Source organism: Hemitrygon akajei, chromosome 9 (genome assembly GCF_048418815.1).
Source record: "Hemitrygon akajei chromosome 9, sHemAka1.3, whole genome shotgun sequence".
Taxonomy (NCBI): Eukaryota; Metazoa; Chordata; class Chondrichthyes; order Myliobatiformes; family Dasyatidae; genus Hemitrygon; species Hemitrygon akajei.
The window spans coordinates 166,555,019-166,572,863 of NC_133132.1; the positions used below are offsets into that span (position 1 = coordinate 166,555,019).

The 17,845-nt window shown below is 42.7% G+C and overlaps 1 protein-coding gene across 1 annotated transcript in view; it reads left to right on the top strand.

The window, feature by feature from the left end:
* Window positions 1–17,845, top strand: part of dse (dermatan sulfate epimerase) — a 99,161-nt gene that overhangs the window by 26,303 nt on the left and 55,013 nt on the right. Inside the window, exon 2 of the mRNA XM_073057435.1 lies at window positions 11,961–12,416. Within this exon, the coding sequence (XP_072913536.1) occupies window positions 12,013–12,416 (404 nt within the window). The 5' untranslated portion in view covers window positions 11,961–12,012. The remainder of the gene's footprint in view (window positions 1–11,960; window positions 12,417–17,845) is intronic.

Consider the following 17,845-nt stretch of genomic DNA (forward strand, 5'->3'; position numbering starts at 1 on the left):
CTTACGCGACCGGCTGGTGTATGTCTAGGGGGAAAATTCCAGCCACCCGCCAAACCCCCCCTCCTGTATACGCAGATGCTGTGGAATACACGTTAATGCAACGTCGCACACACAATATCAAGCTCACACCAGGTACGGTTACAGAATACACTTTATAAATCTTACTAGAACTAAGTGATTAATAATGATACAATATATATGAAGGAAAAGAAAATAAAGAAAAGGTGCCAAAACTTATCAGAGTTCAGTCAATTTAGTGCACATTGTTGGAGCTCAACCATCGAACTGTTCGACCCCTCTTCGCTCTCCTCCGACCTCCACGACCCTGCACCTGGGACCACCCTCAGTGGTCAACCGAGCAGTGCGGCACGCGTCCACCTTCTTCGCCGTCTTCTCCCCGACTCCTGAAAAGACCGTGAAATCCCAGCTCCCAGACCCACAAGAGAAAATAACATCCAACCCAATTGGTTAACAAATGAATACAATTTTAACCTAAACCAGCTGCAAGAAGCTTCGAGAATGCTCTGCAAGAAACACTCCCTCACCAGTTAGCATAACAAAGAAGCAGTTTTACTTTTAACAAACAAAGAAGCCATTTTGATTAACATATGCAGTACATGTGCACGCCAAACCTGGTGCTCGTAAATCTTACTACGGAGAAGCCATGTGTGTGCAAAGAGTAACGGTCAGCCTGGACCTTCCTGAAGTCCGCAATCATCCCTTTGGTCTTGTCCATGTTGAGACTCTAGTTGTTGTGCTCGCACCATTCTACCAGTCACTCTCTGTATGCTGTCTCGTTGTCATTGGTGAGGCCAGCCACTGTTTTGTGTCATCAGCGAACATGATGATTCAGTGTGATCAGGGATCTTAACAGCACAGCCATGAATCAGTAACATGAACAGCACACAGACCTGGTGAGTGCTGGTGCTCAGTGTGATGGATCTAGAGATGTTACTGCCAGTACAGTCTCACTGTTGTCTTTCAGTTACAGAGAGAGGCGTCAAGTCCCTACGAGGACAGTTTACCTACCAGTTTCTGAGGGGTGGTCATATTTACTGCTGAGCTAAAGCTGATAACAGCATCCTGGTGTATGAGACACCATTTTCCAGGTGGGAAATGGTGACGACAAATGTGGAAGCTATGGCATCATCAGTGGACTGACGATCTTTATTTAAAGGGGTCAGACTCATTGTTTGAAGTTGTATCTCAGTTCCAATCTGCTCATTCAAGATATTGCGCTGGAAAAATAATGTTGACATTTTCAAGCCATAAATGAGTGTGTGAAAATGCATCCTGTGTTTGTTAAAATGATCTTTGCATGATATATTTTTAAGATCTTAGTTGAGTTTCAGATAAGCTTCAGCCCATATTTCTGGCTTTCGTCAGAACAGGAATGCAGAGCACACATTCAAAGTTTGCATTGCGGTCTGAATGATTTTTCTTTTGACAGAACTTAATGTTCAATGGAATTAAAGTAATAGATTTGTGGAATCTTGTTTTTGCCCAGCAACCGAACTGTGATGAGTGGTGTTAGCTTGTTTGAAAGTAAAGTTTTAATTTGCCAGCACACATAAATGAAACTAATTTATAGATTGCATCAGCTTGTTCTGACAGCTCCAGATAGCTGCCACATGGGGAATGAGAAGCAGAACAATTTCCAGCAATATCTCCCTGTAACAGGAAAATGTCTCCGTGCTTTGCAGTAACATTACTACTTAAAAATAAACTAAGTTAAGATTAGCTTAATTTCAAAGTTCAAAATACATTTTGTTATTAACGTATATACTGTGCAAATACAAAATAAAGAAATAATAATAATAAGTAAGCAATAAATATTGAGAACATGGTTGTGGGAACATTTCAATGATTGGGTAAGTGAAGAACCTTTGGTTCGCGAGCCTGATGGTTGAGGGGTAATTTCTGTTCCCCAACCTGGTGGTGTGAGTCCTGAGGCTCCTGTACCGCCTTCCTGATGGTAGAAGTGAGAAGAGAGTGGTGAGTGTCCCTGATGATGAATGCTGGTTTCCTGAGACAGTTTTTCATGTAGCTGTGCTCAATGGTTGGGAGAGCTTTATCCATGATGGACTGGGCTGTATCCACTACTTTTTGTAGGATTTCCCATTCAGGGCCATTGGTATTTCCCTACCAGGCAGTCATGCAGTCAGTCAGTATACTCTCCACTACACATCTACCTCAGGCTAATTTGTGATATGTAAATGAAACATACAGTGAAACCCACAAAATGCTTGTGGTACACAACAGGTCAGACAGCATCTAAAGAGAGGACATCGCAGATGATATTTCACGCTGAGACCCTTCATTGGGGCTTGGCCCAAAACGTCAACTGTTTATTCATCTCCTTAGATGTTGCCTGACCTGCTGAATTCCTCCGGCAGTGAGTGTTGCTCTGGATTTCCAGCAGCTGCAGAATCTTTATGAATGTAATATACCATGAATGTGATATACAGTGTCCTTTGTGTTAACAGCCAACAGTCTGGATATGTGCTGGGAGCAACGGGCAAGTGTCGGCATGCTTCTGGTGCCAAGCGTAGCACTGAGATACCTTTGTATATCGAGGCAAGTGAACCATGGTTTAGTCAAAAAGGTCAGATTTCAGGAGCATTTCAAAGAAAGAGACAAAAGGTTCAAGGTTGTTATAGGGAATTCCAGACATTGCGATGTTGGTAGCTAAAGGCATAGTTATTTGCAATGAGCGATTAGAATCAGGGATATTCACAAAGCTTGGGTGGGAGAAGAGCAGAGATTTTGTCTGGAGAAGTTTGAGAGGATGTTTCCAATAGTGGGAGAGTCTAGGACCAGAGGACAAAACCTCAGAATACAAGGATGTCCTTTTAGAACAGAGATGGGAATGATTTCTTTGGCCAGAGTGTGGTGAATCTGTGGAATTCCTTGCCATGTATGGCTGTGGAGCCCAAGTCACTGGGTAAATTTAAAGTGGAGTTTGATAGGTTTTTAATTAGTGTAACCCTCAGGTTTGGCCAGAATGTTAGCCTTGGGAAGACAGTCTCTGGCCCCACCAAACGTGTGAAATCTGAGGTGCAAAACCTCTTGTTTGTGTGGATGCTGTGTGATCTATTCCCCCGTTACAAATCAGTACCACGAAATAACAGACAGTACACTGTATGCAGTTAGACGATTTAGCTCTTTAATTCTTAATTTGACTAAAGGGTTAGTAAAGTAGAACAAAAAAAAAGGCCCACTTTAATGAAACAGTCTAATGTGCACGTCGGAGCTCACGGTTTCCCTTCTGCTGGTCCTCCATCGATTGGCCAGGGTTTCATCGACTCCCAGCCCCACTCCAAATCCACTCCATCCTGCTGTCTACAACCTCTCCTTTCTGGTGTCTTCTCTCTTCATCTCTTGCTGAACAAAAAACCCGGATCACCTCATTCTTGGGCACATAATGAGGAAAAAAAACACTCCCCTCATTGGACAAAACACATTCCAAAGCCCCCGTTATCTCTAGCCATAACCCAAACACTGCTGCTACACAAAAACCATTACATCAACAGTGAAACCTTTGCCAGGGCGTTACATTAGTAGGAGTTGCAAGAAGTCAGGCGAATGGGGTTGAGAAGGAGAATAACTCAGTCATGAATAGCAGAGCAGACTCTTGGAGCTGAATGGCCTAATTCTGCTCTTAAGTCTTACGGACTTTTCCATTTCCAGTATGCCTGAAGTTCTTTGAGAGGATCATTTAGTAGGTTAGAGAGAATAGGAACAGATGTGGTACCCAGGATTGTTGAATGTTACTATGGAATGTAAGCAGTTTCAGGAGCAGCTGAGCTATGGCAAGAACATGATATGGAATGGGGATGGGTGGTTTTGAATCTGCAAATTCATATAGTCATCAGTTCCACACTGCACACTGTCCGGTTTAAGTCCAAGTTTATTGTCATTCAACGCAGACATGAATACAGCTGAATGAAGCAATGTTCCTCTGGGACCAAGGTACTAAACGCAGCATATCTATGGAAATGGTTGATGTTTTGGGCCGAGTCCCCCTTCAGGACTGGAAAGGAAGGAGAAGATGCCAGAATAAACATGGGGGGAAGGGAAAGAGGATAGCTAGAAGGTGATGGGTGAAGCCAGGTGGGTGGGAAAGGTAAAGGAAAGGAGGGAAAAGGAAGGGGGAGATGATGGGCAGATGAGAAGAGGTAAGGAGCCAGAGTGGGTATTAGAAGAAGAGAAGAGCAGGAGTGATTTTTTTTTAACTGGAAGGAGATATTCATGCCATGAGGTTGGAGGCTACCCAGATGGAATATACCCAGGCTGTTCCATCCCTGAGGGTGGCCTTATCATGGCACAAGAGGAGGCAAATATGTTGCAATGGGAAGTGGGATTAAAATTCTGGCAGATTGAGCGGAGGTGCTCGATAAAGCAATCCCCTAATTCACCAAAGTAGAGGGGGCTACACTGGGAGTGCTGGACAGGATTGTCCCAGCAGGTCACCAGAGAAATGTTGCCTCATCTGAAAGGATTGTTTGGGGCATGAATGGAGGTGGGGGAGGAGGTTTATTGAAAGCAAAAAATACTTATTGAAAAGCTTATCATTTAATTACACAACATACAAGCCATGGGAAAACATTTAATGTACTAGCCAAAAAATGGCAATTGCATAGCCTTTGTAAAATTGATCTGCTGGGGTATATAAACCGAAAGTAATGACCTTGACAATGTAATTGTTCCCATGTTTTGCTGTCTGCTCATACATCAAGTGGGTGGAAATCAAGTTGCATGCCATCGCGTTCAGACAGACTCTGCTTATTAACACAACAGTGTTGGAGGTGACATATTAAGTTGATTTTTAAAACATTCAAACACCCATGATTGCTTTACATGAACTATTAACAAAGTATTTCTGTGTTCATTTTAAATGCCTGTTGTAACAAATAATTAGCACTGTTCCTTTCCTTCAGATGCTTGTGAAACAGTGTGTAGCAATTTTAGAGTACAGCTCTGTTCCAGTCTGGCTCTCCTGACATTTTTGTTTTCATAGAGGCTCTGACCTCCTAGTATAGATGAGAGTTCTACTAAAATATACAAATGAGGGTTCAACCATAGTGATAAGACCCTGAATATAATTTCGTGGTGCAGGCATCAGTTCATGCATTAAAATTCTTTGGCATTTATATGTTTAACTTTTAATTCCTTTTGAGGTGTTTTGCAGCTCTTTAAACTTTTTTTGAATAGTCTAATTTATCATCAGTAAGAGATTTTATTGTTCGTTAACTTGATAGGTTGTAAATCTTGTCCTCTACCTAATATCTGCCAGCTTTCTGTCGGTAAGTTAATGATTTGATTTTTACTAGGTCTTCCATTTTCAGATAGAAAACAGTTGCATTTATTTAAACCTCAGAATCAAAATCACTTTATTGCCAGTATGTGAAACATATCATCTTGAGACCCAACTATTCTAGTGCTGTCCACATGTTGCAAACAGTGGAAATGTGATCTCATCCAGAACTCAGCTGCCTGTGCCCAAACTTGTATCAGATCCCAATGCCAAGGTGTTTGTTCTCTGACCTGCCAACTAACTGGTCATGTTGTGATTGTATTGGATTCCCTGTCCTCAAAACCCTAAACATAAAAGAAAATTTTAAGCCTTATCCCAATTTGTAATCATGTTTGATATGCTAAGTGACATTATCCCACTGTAACACACACAAAATGCTGGAGGAACTCAGCAGGCCAGGCAGCATCTATGGAAAAGAGTACAGTCGATGTTTTGGGCTAAGATCTTTCTCCAGTCCTGCTGAAGGGTCACTGCTCAAAACGTCGACTGTACTTTTTTTCCATAGACGCTACCTAGCCAGCTGAGTTCCTCCAGTATTTTGTGTGTGTTGCTTGGATTTCCAGCTTCTGCAGATTTTCTCTTATTTGTAACCCCACTGTATTGCGTTTGGCCAATGGAGACAAGTCTCCTGGTCACTTTACTTTGCAAAGCTCTGACTTCAACATCCAACTGATTGCTGATTTCAATTTACAATAAGAATTAGCGACTAGGTCTTGTTTATAACAATCAAAATCACTTTATTACCAGTATGTGAAACATACCAGAATTGATTGTTGTTCGATGCCAAGCATTAAACATAGTAAATACAATAGCAAACAACACAATAGCAACCAACAATTTACAATAGTGTAAACAACCTTGAGCAATCAACATGTAGCAGAACGGTCATATGTGTCAAGGTCAATAATCAAACTTAAGTACTTGTGAACGTATAGACAGACTCGATAATTATCAACAGAACAAGAAGAGCAGCAAAGAGTCTAACAGATGTCAACAGGTCTTCTGAATTAGATTAATTTTTGAAGTTACAAAGCAATGCTCACTGTTTGAGATATATCATCTGCTAGATCAGTAATTGATTTACAGTAATAGTGTCTCACTAATCGCCAAGATTAATGATCTGTTCATACCTTTAAAGGTGTATGAGAAATACTGTTGACCTGTGCACCTGATATCTCTTCACACTGTACGAGGCTGGAATTTGGAATATACAGTTTCAAACGACTCTGGAAGGAGACAAAGCAAGAGCATAGTTGTTAGAACAATGCTGTATTAGTACCAGCGACTTATAATTTTTACCAATAGAATGCTACCATAATTGGTCCCTTGATTAGTAAGGATAGTTAGCTTTGCAGATCAGTTATGATCTCCCAGCATCAAATTATAGTTTGCCAGCTTTAAAATGGCCCAATTATCCCAACTTTCAGTTTTATGCTGGTTAGCCAATCAATCCTCTAATGCTTGCCGATGCTGTCCTCAAGGCGCTTGTCCATTCTCCCTGTCAATGTGTAGGTTTCCCAGGGGTGTTCTGGTTTCCTCCCACAGACAGGTTCGTCGGTTACGTGGGTGTGATTGGTGGCGTGGGTTAATCCTGCCAGAAGGGCCTGTTACTGTGCTGTGTCTCCGAAATTAAAATAACGCAAAGGGGGAGATTGCAAGGAAATTTAATAGAGGTGTAATAGAGTAGACGTTTCAGACTGAGACCCTTCATCAGGACTGTTAATGAAGGGGAGAAATCAGGGTAAGAAGGTGGGGAGAGGGGAGGAAGTTTCCATTGAGATAGGATGGGACTACAACTAGAGGACATGGGTTAAGGGTAAAAGGTAAAAAGTTTAAGAGGAACATGAGGGGATCTTCTTCACTCAGAGGGTGGTGAGAGTGTGGAATGAGCTGCCAGCACAAGTGGTGGATGTGGGGTCAATTTCAATATTTAAGAGCAATTTTTGATAGACACATGGATAGGAAGGGCAGAGAGGGCTATGGTCAAGGTGTAAGTTGATGGGACTCGATAGATTAATGGCTCAACATGGACTAGATGGGATGAAGAGCTTGTTTCTGTGACCCAATAAAAGAGATGCCTAAATTGGAATCAATGTAATAATTCAAAGTGTTCTTTATTTGTCTTTTTAATGTTTTTCTTGAACTGACAGAAATCATTATATCATCAAGGCTGTCCTATTTTGGTTTGTTACTGGCCTAGAACATGAGGCTAGTTTACAGATTGTATTCCTCATGGATTTAATATGGAATTTTCGAGTAAGACTCCAGGCAACATCCAAAGGAGCTGGGCTGTAGCCTGGGAAAATAGGCTGCAACTCCTGTTATGGAAATTTCAAACTACCCTCCCACGAGATGGCAGGAAAGTATTTATTCTGCCTCTTCAATTCCTTTGATTGGCATGCATTCGAGGATTGGCAAACTTACAGAAAACTAGGATAATTGGGCGATTTTGAAGTTGGCAAACTAATTAATGGGATGCTGGGGGGATCATAACTAGTCTGCAAATGTTTGCTATCTTTATTAGTCGAGAGACTAAGTCTATTGTAGCACCCTGTTAGTAAAAATAAGAGCAGCAAGGTTTGTAAGTCCAGCTACAACGGTTTAAGGTTTGGGTAGTACTGTAGCTGGAGGACTGCATGTAAGTTCTGGTCTTGTTATTTCCAGAGGGTTCTACTTGCATGGAAGGCAGTAGAGAGAAAGATCGCTGGATGAATCTGACTGTTTACCCTTTTCCAGAGATGCTGCCTGGCCTGCTGAGTTCCTCCATTATGTGTTTGTTTCTCTGGATTTCCAGCTTCTGCAGAATCTCAAGCATGAGGAAATCAGCAGATGCTGGAAATCTAAAGCAACACACGCAAAATGCTGGAGGATCTCAGTAGGCCAGGCAGCGTCTATGGGAAAGGGCAAACAGTCAATGCTTCAGGCTGAGAATCTTCATCAGGACTTCTGCAGAATCTCTTGTGTTTTTGTGTGTGTTAGGCTGGGTGCACGGTAGTGTAGCATTTAGAGCAACACTTTCCAGCACCAGCGATGACTAATTGAGGTTCAAATCCAGCCGCCGTCCGTAAAGAGTTTCTATGTTCTCCCCATGACCTGTGGATTTCCTCCCACAGTCCCAAGATGATAGGTTAAGGTTAACATGTTATGTTGGTGCTGGAAGCATGGCAACACTTGCAGGCTGCCCCCAGCACATCCTCAGACTGTAGTTGACACAAGTGACACGTTTAATGCGCTATTTCAATGTACAATGTGACAAATGAGGCTACTCTTTCAACCAGGGGCCGGCAACCTTTGTGCCTCTGTGGGCCCGATCGTGTATTAATGAGCAGACGGTAGGCCAGATAAATGCCATAAGTAACTTGAAAAATGGGAATTATCCTCTTAAATACATCTAGTTATGTATTGCCTTGAATTAATGAATAATGCATGCTAGAAAGTTATTTGTGCTTAAGGTTGCCTACCCCTGCTTTAAACTCTCTTTATATTCATTGAAGTTCAGATAATAAGGGGTAATCTTATTGATTCAGAGTAAGTCTTAGTCTAGGGAGAGAGCAACTAGTTGAAGGAACTAGGACATAGAACTTGAATCGGTACAGCACGGTACTGACCTTTCTGCCATGAGGTTGCACTGATTTATATCAACTACTCCATGATCAATCTGTACCTTCCCTCCCTCATTGCCACAAGCCTCCATTTTTCTTGCATTGTGTACCCACCTGTTTACTTACTGCCCATTATACCACTGGCGTTTAGGGTAGCAATGGAGGTCTTCCATCTCTGTCTGTCCATACCATCACACTCAGATGTAGAAGGATTCTTCATTGCTGTTTCCACAACAATTTTGTTTTACCAGTCAGGGTTGTTAGCCCTGAACTGAACCCCTGAACGAGTGGGCCACTCTTAGTCTGGCCTCTGCCCTTTGTCCTGGATCACCCATCAGGAGTCAAAGAACAAGGCCCTGACCAGCCAACATAGCTCTCTGGGACGCTGAGGCACACAAGCCTCCAAACCCCACGACAAGGTTGTGGTCCTCTTGGTGAAGTGCGTCATTTTGTTTTAACTTCCAAGTCTCCTGTGCCAGAAATACTTTTTGGGAAGTCAGGTGCAGAGGGCGGTGAGCATTATACAATTCACCATCTTTTTGAATGTTAATAGATGAAAAATTCCAGTGGTTTGGCTGAATTCCTGACTTGCTTCTTGGCTGACTGTTAAATGCCAGCATTGCAAATTCACAAAACTACTCAGTATTTGCACATTATGAAAAATTAGTGAGTACATGGTCTAGTTATTTTTGAAGTGAGTACCATAGAAAATGAACAACAAAAATCTGTAAATGTAGAAATGGAAAAGTTATTCATCAAATATGATGGCAGATTGGAGTTGAAAAGTTCATTGGAACAGTCAGTTCCTTAAAGTATGTACATAACCACCATTTGACTTAAGTTGGAAATTTGCACTCAGTGCCCACGTTATTAGGCACAGGAATGAAATGAAACCCAGTGAGGTCTTCTGCGGCTGTAGCCCAGCTACTTCAAGGTTTGACTTGTTGTGGCTTCAGAGATGCTCTTCTGCACATCACTGTTATGACATGTGGCTATTTGAGTTACTGTCACCTTCCAAGCACCTTAAAATTGTGCCCTCTCGTGTTAGCCATTTCAGCCCCAGCAAAAAACCTCTGACTATCCACACGGTCAATTCCTCTTATCTTGAACAAGTCTGGCCAGTTGCCTCTGACCTCTCTCATTAACAAAGCGTTTTCAGAAGTGCCGCTGTTTTTTTTTGTTTCTCGTACCGTTTTCTGTAAACTTTAGAGACTCTTGTGCGTGAAAATCCCATGACACCAGCAGGATCTAAGATACTCAAACCACCTCATCTGGCACCTACAACCATTCCACAGTCAAGGTCATTCAGATCACATTTCAATTCACATTTAATTGTCATTCAGCCTTACTTGAATACATCCAAACATCCATACATAGGCAGAAAAAGGGAAGAGGTCCTGAAAACAGACTACAGGGAGTTAGGAAAGAAGTTGAGAGCAGGACCTCAAAGGTCCTGGGATTACTGCCTCTACCACATGACAGTGAGTATAGGAATAGAGTGAGGTGGAGGATAAATACGTGGCTGAGGGATTGGAGCAGGGGGCAGGGATTCAAGTTTCTCAATCATTGGGACCTCTTTTGGGGCAGGTGTGCCCTGTACAAAAAGGACGGGTTGCACTTAAATCCCAGAGGGACCAATATCCTGGCAGGGAGGTTTGCTAATGCTACTGGGGAGAATTTAAGCTAGAATTGTTGGGGGGTGGGAACCAAACTGAAGAGACTGGGGAAGAGGAGGTTAGCTCACAAATAGAGAAAGCTTGGAGACGGTGTGAGAGGGAGGATAGGCAGGTGATAGGGAAGGGATGCGCTGAGACCGATGGTTTGAGATGTGTCTATTTTAACGCAAGGAGTATCGTGAACAAAGCGGATGAGCTTACAACGTGGATCAGTACTTCAAGCTATGATGTGTTGGCCATTACAAAGACTTGGATGGCTCAGGGACAGGAATGGTTACTTCAAGTGCTGGGTTTTAGATGTTTCAGAAAGGACAGGGAGGGAAGCAAAAGAGGTGGGGGCATGGCACTGTGATCAGAGATAGTGTCACGGCTGCAGAAAAGGTGGATGCCATGGAGGGATTGTCTACAGAGTCTCTGTGGGTGGAGGTTAGGAACAGGAAGGGGTCAATAACTTTACTGGGTGTTTTTTTATAGACCACCCAATAGTAACAGGGATATTGAGGTGCAGATAGGGAAACATATCCTGGAAAGGTGTAATAATAGCAGAGTTGTCATGGTGGGAGATTTTAAATTCCCACTATCTCCAAAATGCTCTCCTGCTGAGAGATCTGACACCTGACCAGGTTCATTTCCCAATACCAGATCAAGTACAGCCTCTCCTCTTGTAGGTTTATCTACATATTGTGTCAAGAAACCTTCCTGAACACACCTAACAAACTCCACCCCATCTGAGCCTCTTGCTCTTGCACTGGTCTATTTCTTAAACCCTCACCACATTCCAACTTTATACCTTTGCACCATGAAACAGCTGACTTCTGACTAACTTGCCATAAAAACCACAGGTAATATAATGTCTAATCTCTTCATCAGTCCAGATGAAAGATCTCAGCCCGAAATACCGGCTCTTTATTTCTCTCCATGGATGATGTTGCCCGACTTGCTGGGTTCCTCCAGTGTTTTGCGTCTATTTCTCTGGATTTCCAGCATCTGCAGAATCTCGTGTTTATGAAATACTAGAGGAACTCAGCAGGTCAAGCAGCATCTACGGAGAGGAAGGAAGAGTCAACATTTTGAGCCAAGACCCTTCATCAGGAAGGGTCTCAGCCCAAAACATTGAATATTCCTCTTCATAGATGCTGCCTAGCTTGCTAAGTTCTTCCAGTATTTTGTATGTATTACTCTGGAGTTCCAACATCTGCAAAATCGCTGGTGTTTATGAAATGCTGGAGGAATTCAATAGATTACACAGCATCTGTGGAAAGGAATGATGACCCTTCATCAGGAAGGGTCTTGACTTTGAACATTGAATACTACATGGGATGGTAGTATTGTTTTATGATGTGCTCTTTTTTCCTTCTTTTCTAGGGTTGCTGAAGATGATTCGGTTGGAAGTGGGATTTGGGGAGCTGCTGCCACAATGAAGATTTACACACATGGAGTACCAGTGATAATTTTGATAAGTTACTTCTCCCTTTTGACACATACAACAATTGGTGGCAGCATCCACTTTATGAATGGGAATTACGATGGTCACCCGATGCTGTACTTCAGTAAAGGCGATGTGGAAGATCTGCGACTCAAGGCAAAAACTACTCACCGGCACATTGCGAACAGTATTTGGGACGCCATACAGGTCATGCTATCAAACCCAAAGGAATATCTGCCTCCCTGGGACCCCAAACAATTCAGCGCTCGATGGAATGAAATCTATGGCAACAACCTGGGCGTCTTGTCTATGTTTTGTGTCTTGTTTCCGGAGCGAACAGATGCTGTGGAGTTTGCCATGGACTACATGGCGAGGATGGCATCTCAGCCTAGTTGGTAGATTCTTGTTTTAATTTTTTTGAAGCATGTGTTTTATGAAGTGGCTTAATTTTGCTACATGCACAAATGAGTCTTTTACCACAAGATATAGGAGCAGAATTAAGCCATTTGGCCCATCGAATCTGCTCCACCATTTCATCATGGTTGGTGCATTTCCTCCTCAGCCCCAGTCTCCCACTGCAGGAAACATCCTCTCCACATCCAGTCTATCAAAGCCTTTCACCATTCCACAGCTTTCAATGAGGTCACCCCTCATTCTTCTGAATTCCAGTGTATACAGGCCCAGAGCCACCAAACAGTCCTCGTACGAAAGTTTCTAACCCAGAATCATTTTCATGAACTTCCTTTGAATCCTCTTCAATGTCACCACGTTGTACACTTCCCAGTTAATGTATTTATTGTGATTCAGCTCGGAATAGGTCCTTCTGGCCCTTCGAACCACACCACTGAGCAATCCCCCGAGTTAACCCTAGTCTAATCACGGGACAATTTACTATGACCAATTAACCTACTAACCGGTGCGTCGTAGGGATGAAACTGGAGCACCCAGAGAAAGCCCATGTGGCCATGGCGAGATAGTACAAACTGCTTACAGGCAGCAGTGGTAATTGAACCCGGGTCACCTATATGGTAAAGTGTTATGCTAACCACTACGCTACCATACCAGTCTGCATTTATTTGAAAAGAATTCAGAATGACCAAAGCAGGAGGAAGTTTTGGATTGACATCAGCTTGTTTCGTATCTACGCTGTAAATGATTTTCTCTTCGTTTAGCCTGAAGGTTAGTCTGTACATTAAGCTTTTTTTTTTGGCTTGTGTAGGTCTGCAAAATTACAACTCAAAGCTTAATTTTCTTATCATTGCTGCAGACAACCAGAGAAAATACTTAGATGTATTTAAAAACTAGTAATTTATCCATTACTTCTACATATTTTACATATTCTACATACATGATTTGAGAGTTAGGGGGCAAAAGTTTAAGGGAAACACAAGGGGGTATTTCTTTACTCAGAGAGTGATAGCTGTGTGGAATGAGCTTCCTGTAGAAGTAGTAGAGGCCAGTTCAGTTGTGTCATTTAAGGTAAAATTAGATAGGTATATGGACAGGAAAGGAGTGGAGGGTTATGGGCTGAGTGCGGGTAGGTGGGACTAGGTGAGATTAAGAGTTCGGCACGGACTAGGAGGGCCGGAATGGCCTGTTTCCGTGCTGTGATTGTTATATGGTTATATGGTTATATACTGGTTCACGTAGAAATTGGAGTGATTTGAAGTGGACAAATACACCCTTAAAGTAGCTTCAAGTTGCACCCTTAAAGTTGCAGGAAATCTTGATATCAGAAACGGAGACATATTAAATAACTGCCAAAGGTGGGAAGTCATTTGATGAAACCTGTCAGAAACATACCCAATATGAGCTGGAGAACACGTCAGGACATTAAGTTAACATGCCATGTTTGGTACTCATCTGGACGGGCAAGCAGGACCTTCCTCCAGTACTGCCACAGCAAGCCTTCAACAGTGACAGTGTAGAATTTACCCAGAATTTCATGTGAAATTCATGGATTTCTGTCTCGCATGTATCAGCCTGACTCTTACTTTTATTATTGCTGTCATTCATTAATTTTGATGATTTGTCAGCAAGGATTATTCTTGGTGTACGAGGATTCACTTGGGAAGAAGAGAAAGCCTTGAGGTACCACAGTTGCTGGCTATCGTCTCAAAGCTTCCTTGACTCTGTCTTTTTCATTGAAATGCAGTGAAAGCAGGGTTAAGAGGCTCAGCCTGCCTCCGTTTGAAAGCTTGTTTGATTTTGTTGCATGTTTATATGAGAGAAAATATAGAACATAACACAGTACAGGCCCTTTGGCCTATGGTGTGCTAACCTTTTAATCTACTCCAAGGCCAATCTAAACTTTCCCACCCACACATACTTCTGTTTTTCTATTATCTATGTTCCTAACTAGGAGTCTCCTGAGCATTCTGACTGGCTGCACCACTGTCTGGTATGGGGGGGGGGGGGCTACTGCACAGGACCGAAAGAAGCTGCAAAGGGTTGTAAATTTACTCGGCTCCATCTTGGGTACCATCAGTGAGCGGTGTCTCAGAAAGACAGTGTCCATTATTAAAGACCTCCAGCACCCAGGGCATGCCCTTTTCTCACTGTTAACATCAGGAAGGAGGTACAGAAGCCTGAAGGCACACACTCAGCGATTCAGGGACAGCTTCTTCCCCTCTGCCATCTGATTTCTAAATGGACTTTGAGCACTGCCTCACTTTTTTAATATATAGTGTTTATGCTTTTGCGCGATTTTTAATCTATTCATTATACATAAACTATATGTATTTTAGTATTTTTTTTCTCTTCTATATGATGTATTGCATTGAACTGCTGCTGCTAAGTTAACCAATTTCACGACACATGCTGGTGAAGATAAATCTGATTCTGATTATTTATTTATTGAGAGATACTGCGAGGAGTAAGCCCTTCTGGCCCTTTAAGCCATGTCGCCCAGTAATCCCTTGATTTAACCCTAGCCCAATCATAGGACAATTTACAATGACCAATTAACCTACCAACTGGTATGTTGTTGGACTGTGGCAGGAGGAAACCTATACTGTCATGGGGAGAATGTACAAACTCATTACAGGCAGCGGCGGGAATTGAACCCGGGTCACTGGCACCGTAAAGCGTTGCGCTAATCACTATGGTACTGGGCCATCCTAATGTATTCTGATGCATCTGTCTCTACCACTCCCCTTTGGCAGTCCATTCCACTCTATGTAAATAAAAAATAAATACCTTTGACATCCCCCCCATGCATTACTCCCAATCACCGTCATGTCATGTTCTCTTGTATTAGCCATTGCTGCTCTGGGGAAAAGGTGCTGGCTGTCCATCTTGTACACCTCTATCAAGTCAACTCTCATCTTCCTTCGTTCCAAAGAGAAAAGCTCCAGCTCCAGCTCATTCAATGTGCTCTTTAGTCTAGGCAACCACCTGTTAAGTCATAAACATGTGAGAGTCTGCATATGCTGAAAATCCAAAGCAATATAAACAAACTCGGCAGATCAGGCAGCATCTGTGGAAGTGAATAAACAGTCAACGTTTCAGGCCGAGACCCTTCTTCAGGACTGAGAAGGAAGGGGGGAAGATGCCAGAATTAAAAAAGGTGGGGGGAGGGGAAGGAGGATAAATAAAAGGTGACAGGAAAGTTAAAGGATTGGTGAAGAAGTCTGATAGGAGAGGAGACTGGACCATAGGAGAATGGAAGGAAGGAGGGGAACCAGAGGAAAGAGGCAGGTGAGAAGAGGTAAAAGAGTGGCAAAAAGAAGAAGGGAAAACATTTTTTTGCCGGAAGGAGAAATTGGTATTCATGCCATCAGGTTGGAAAGTACCCAGACGGAATATGAAGTGTTGCTCCTCCACCGAGGGTGGCCTTATCTTTGCACAAGAGGAAGCCACCTCTTAAATATCTTATTAAACCCTGTTAAATCTCCTTTGCCCTCTTTAACACTTTCACAACTTTCCTATAACGAAGCAACCAGAACTGATTTGATTTGGGTTTAGTTGGTTACTGTAAATAAGGTATCAGAGATCTATTGCTGTGGCCTACAGCCATCAGGCTCCTGGACTTACTGTGGACTCGCTTTCAGGGACTCTGCTGGTAACGTTCTGTGTGTTGTTGGGTTATTTACTCTTTGCACAATTTGTTCTATTTTTCACACATTGGGTGCTTTGTGTCTGGGGTTTTTCACAGATTTTGTTGTGTTGCTTTGCTTTGTGGCTTTCTGCAAGAAGATGAATCTCAAGGTTGCATACACTATGGTGTACATTGATGAAAAATATATACTTTGACCTTTGAACTTTTGAATAGACGTTGAGGTAAATCCTGCAAGGTGCTAGCTTTGAAATATAAGCTCAAGTTATGAAGGCATGAGGGCACTGAATGATGGGGCAATATTAACTTAGAAAGTTCTTGGCGACACGGTAGTGTACTGGTTACCACAATGCTTTACAGAATCAGCAACCCTGGTTCAATTTCCACTACTGCTGCCCATAAGGAGTTTACGTGTTCTCCCCGTGACCATGTGGGTTTCCTCCTGGTGCTCTGGTTTCCTCCCACAGTCCAGAGCAGCAGGAGGAATAATTGATAGGTTAATTGGTCATTGTAAATTGTCCCGTGATTAGGCTAGGGTTAATTCAGGGTTGTTAGGGCGGCGTTGCTCGAAGGGCTGGAATAGCCTACTCCAGGCTGTATCACTAAGTAAATAACATAAACATTAAACTCCTGATGGAAGGTGTCACTCCAAACAGCAACAGCTCATTTCCCTCTACATGTGCTGCCTGAACTGCTGAGGTCATTTTGCTCCAGATTCCAGCATTGGTGAAAGGAGCCAAATTAGGCCATTTGGCCTATCATTCAATTTATTATCCCTCTTAAACACATTCTCCTGCTTTCCGCCTGTAACCTTTGATACCCTTCCTAATCAAGAACCTGTCAGCCTCCACTTTAAATATACTCAATGACTTGTCCTGTGCTGATGAATTCCACAGATTCACCACCCTCTGGCTAAAAAAAATTCCTCCTTGTCTTAGTTCTAAGAGGTCATCTTTGTAATCTGAGGCTGTGAACATGAATCCTAGAGTCTCCCAGATAATCTAGCACAAAGATTCTGAAAGAGATTGAGGAGGTATTAGTAATGATACTTCAGGAATAACTAGATTCTGAAATGTTTCCTGAGGACTGGAAAATCGCAAATGTTGCTTCACTCTTTAAGAAGGAAGGAGGCAGGAGGAAGGAAGTTACAGGCCAGTTCGTCTGGCCTTGGTGCTTGGAAAGATGTTGGATTCAATTGTTAAGGATGAGGTTTCGGGGTACTTGGAGGCACATGATAAAATAGGCCAAAGTCAGCATGGTTTCCTTAAGGGGGAATCTTGCCTGACAGATCTGTTGGAATTCTTTGAGGAAATAACAAGCCGGATAGACAAAGGAGAATTAGTGAATGTTGTACACTTGGATTTTCATAATGGTTTTGACAAGATGCCACTTACGAGGCTGCTTAACAAGATAAAAGCCTGTGGTATTTCAGGAAAGATACCAGTATGGATTGAAGATTATCTGACTGGCAGGAAGCAAAGAGTAGGAATAAAAGGAGCCTTTGCTGGGTGGGGGCCGCTAAAGTCAAACGGGCCCATAGAAGGGAACGTTGTATCTCCAGCAGAGCTGAGAACCCTTGTAGATGCGACTTTTGCAACAGAGACTGCTGGTCTTGCATTGGTCTCTTCAGCCTCTGCACCAATAACTGTAGATAGCTCGGATGCATCATCCTTGATTGACCTCGAGTAGGGGAGGGCCTCACTAACTTCGTGGTTCAGTGATAGCTAAGTACACTTAATTCAGTTATATGTCAAAGCAGATACTCAT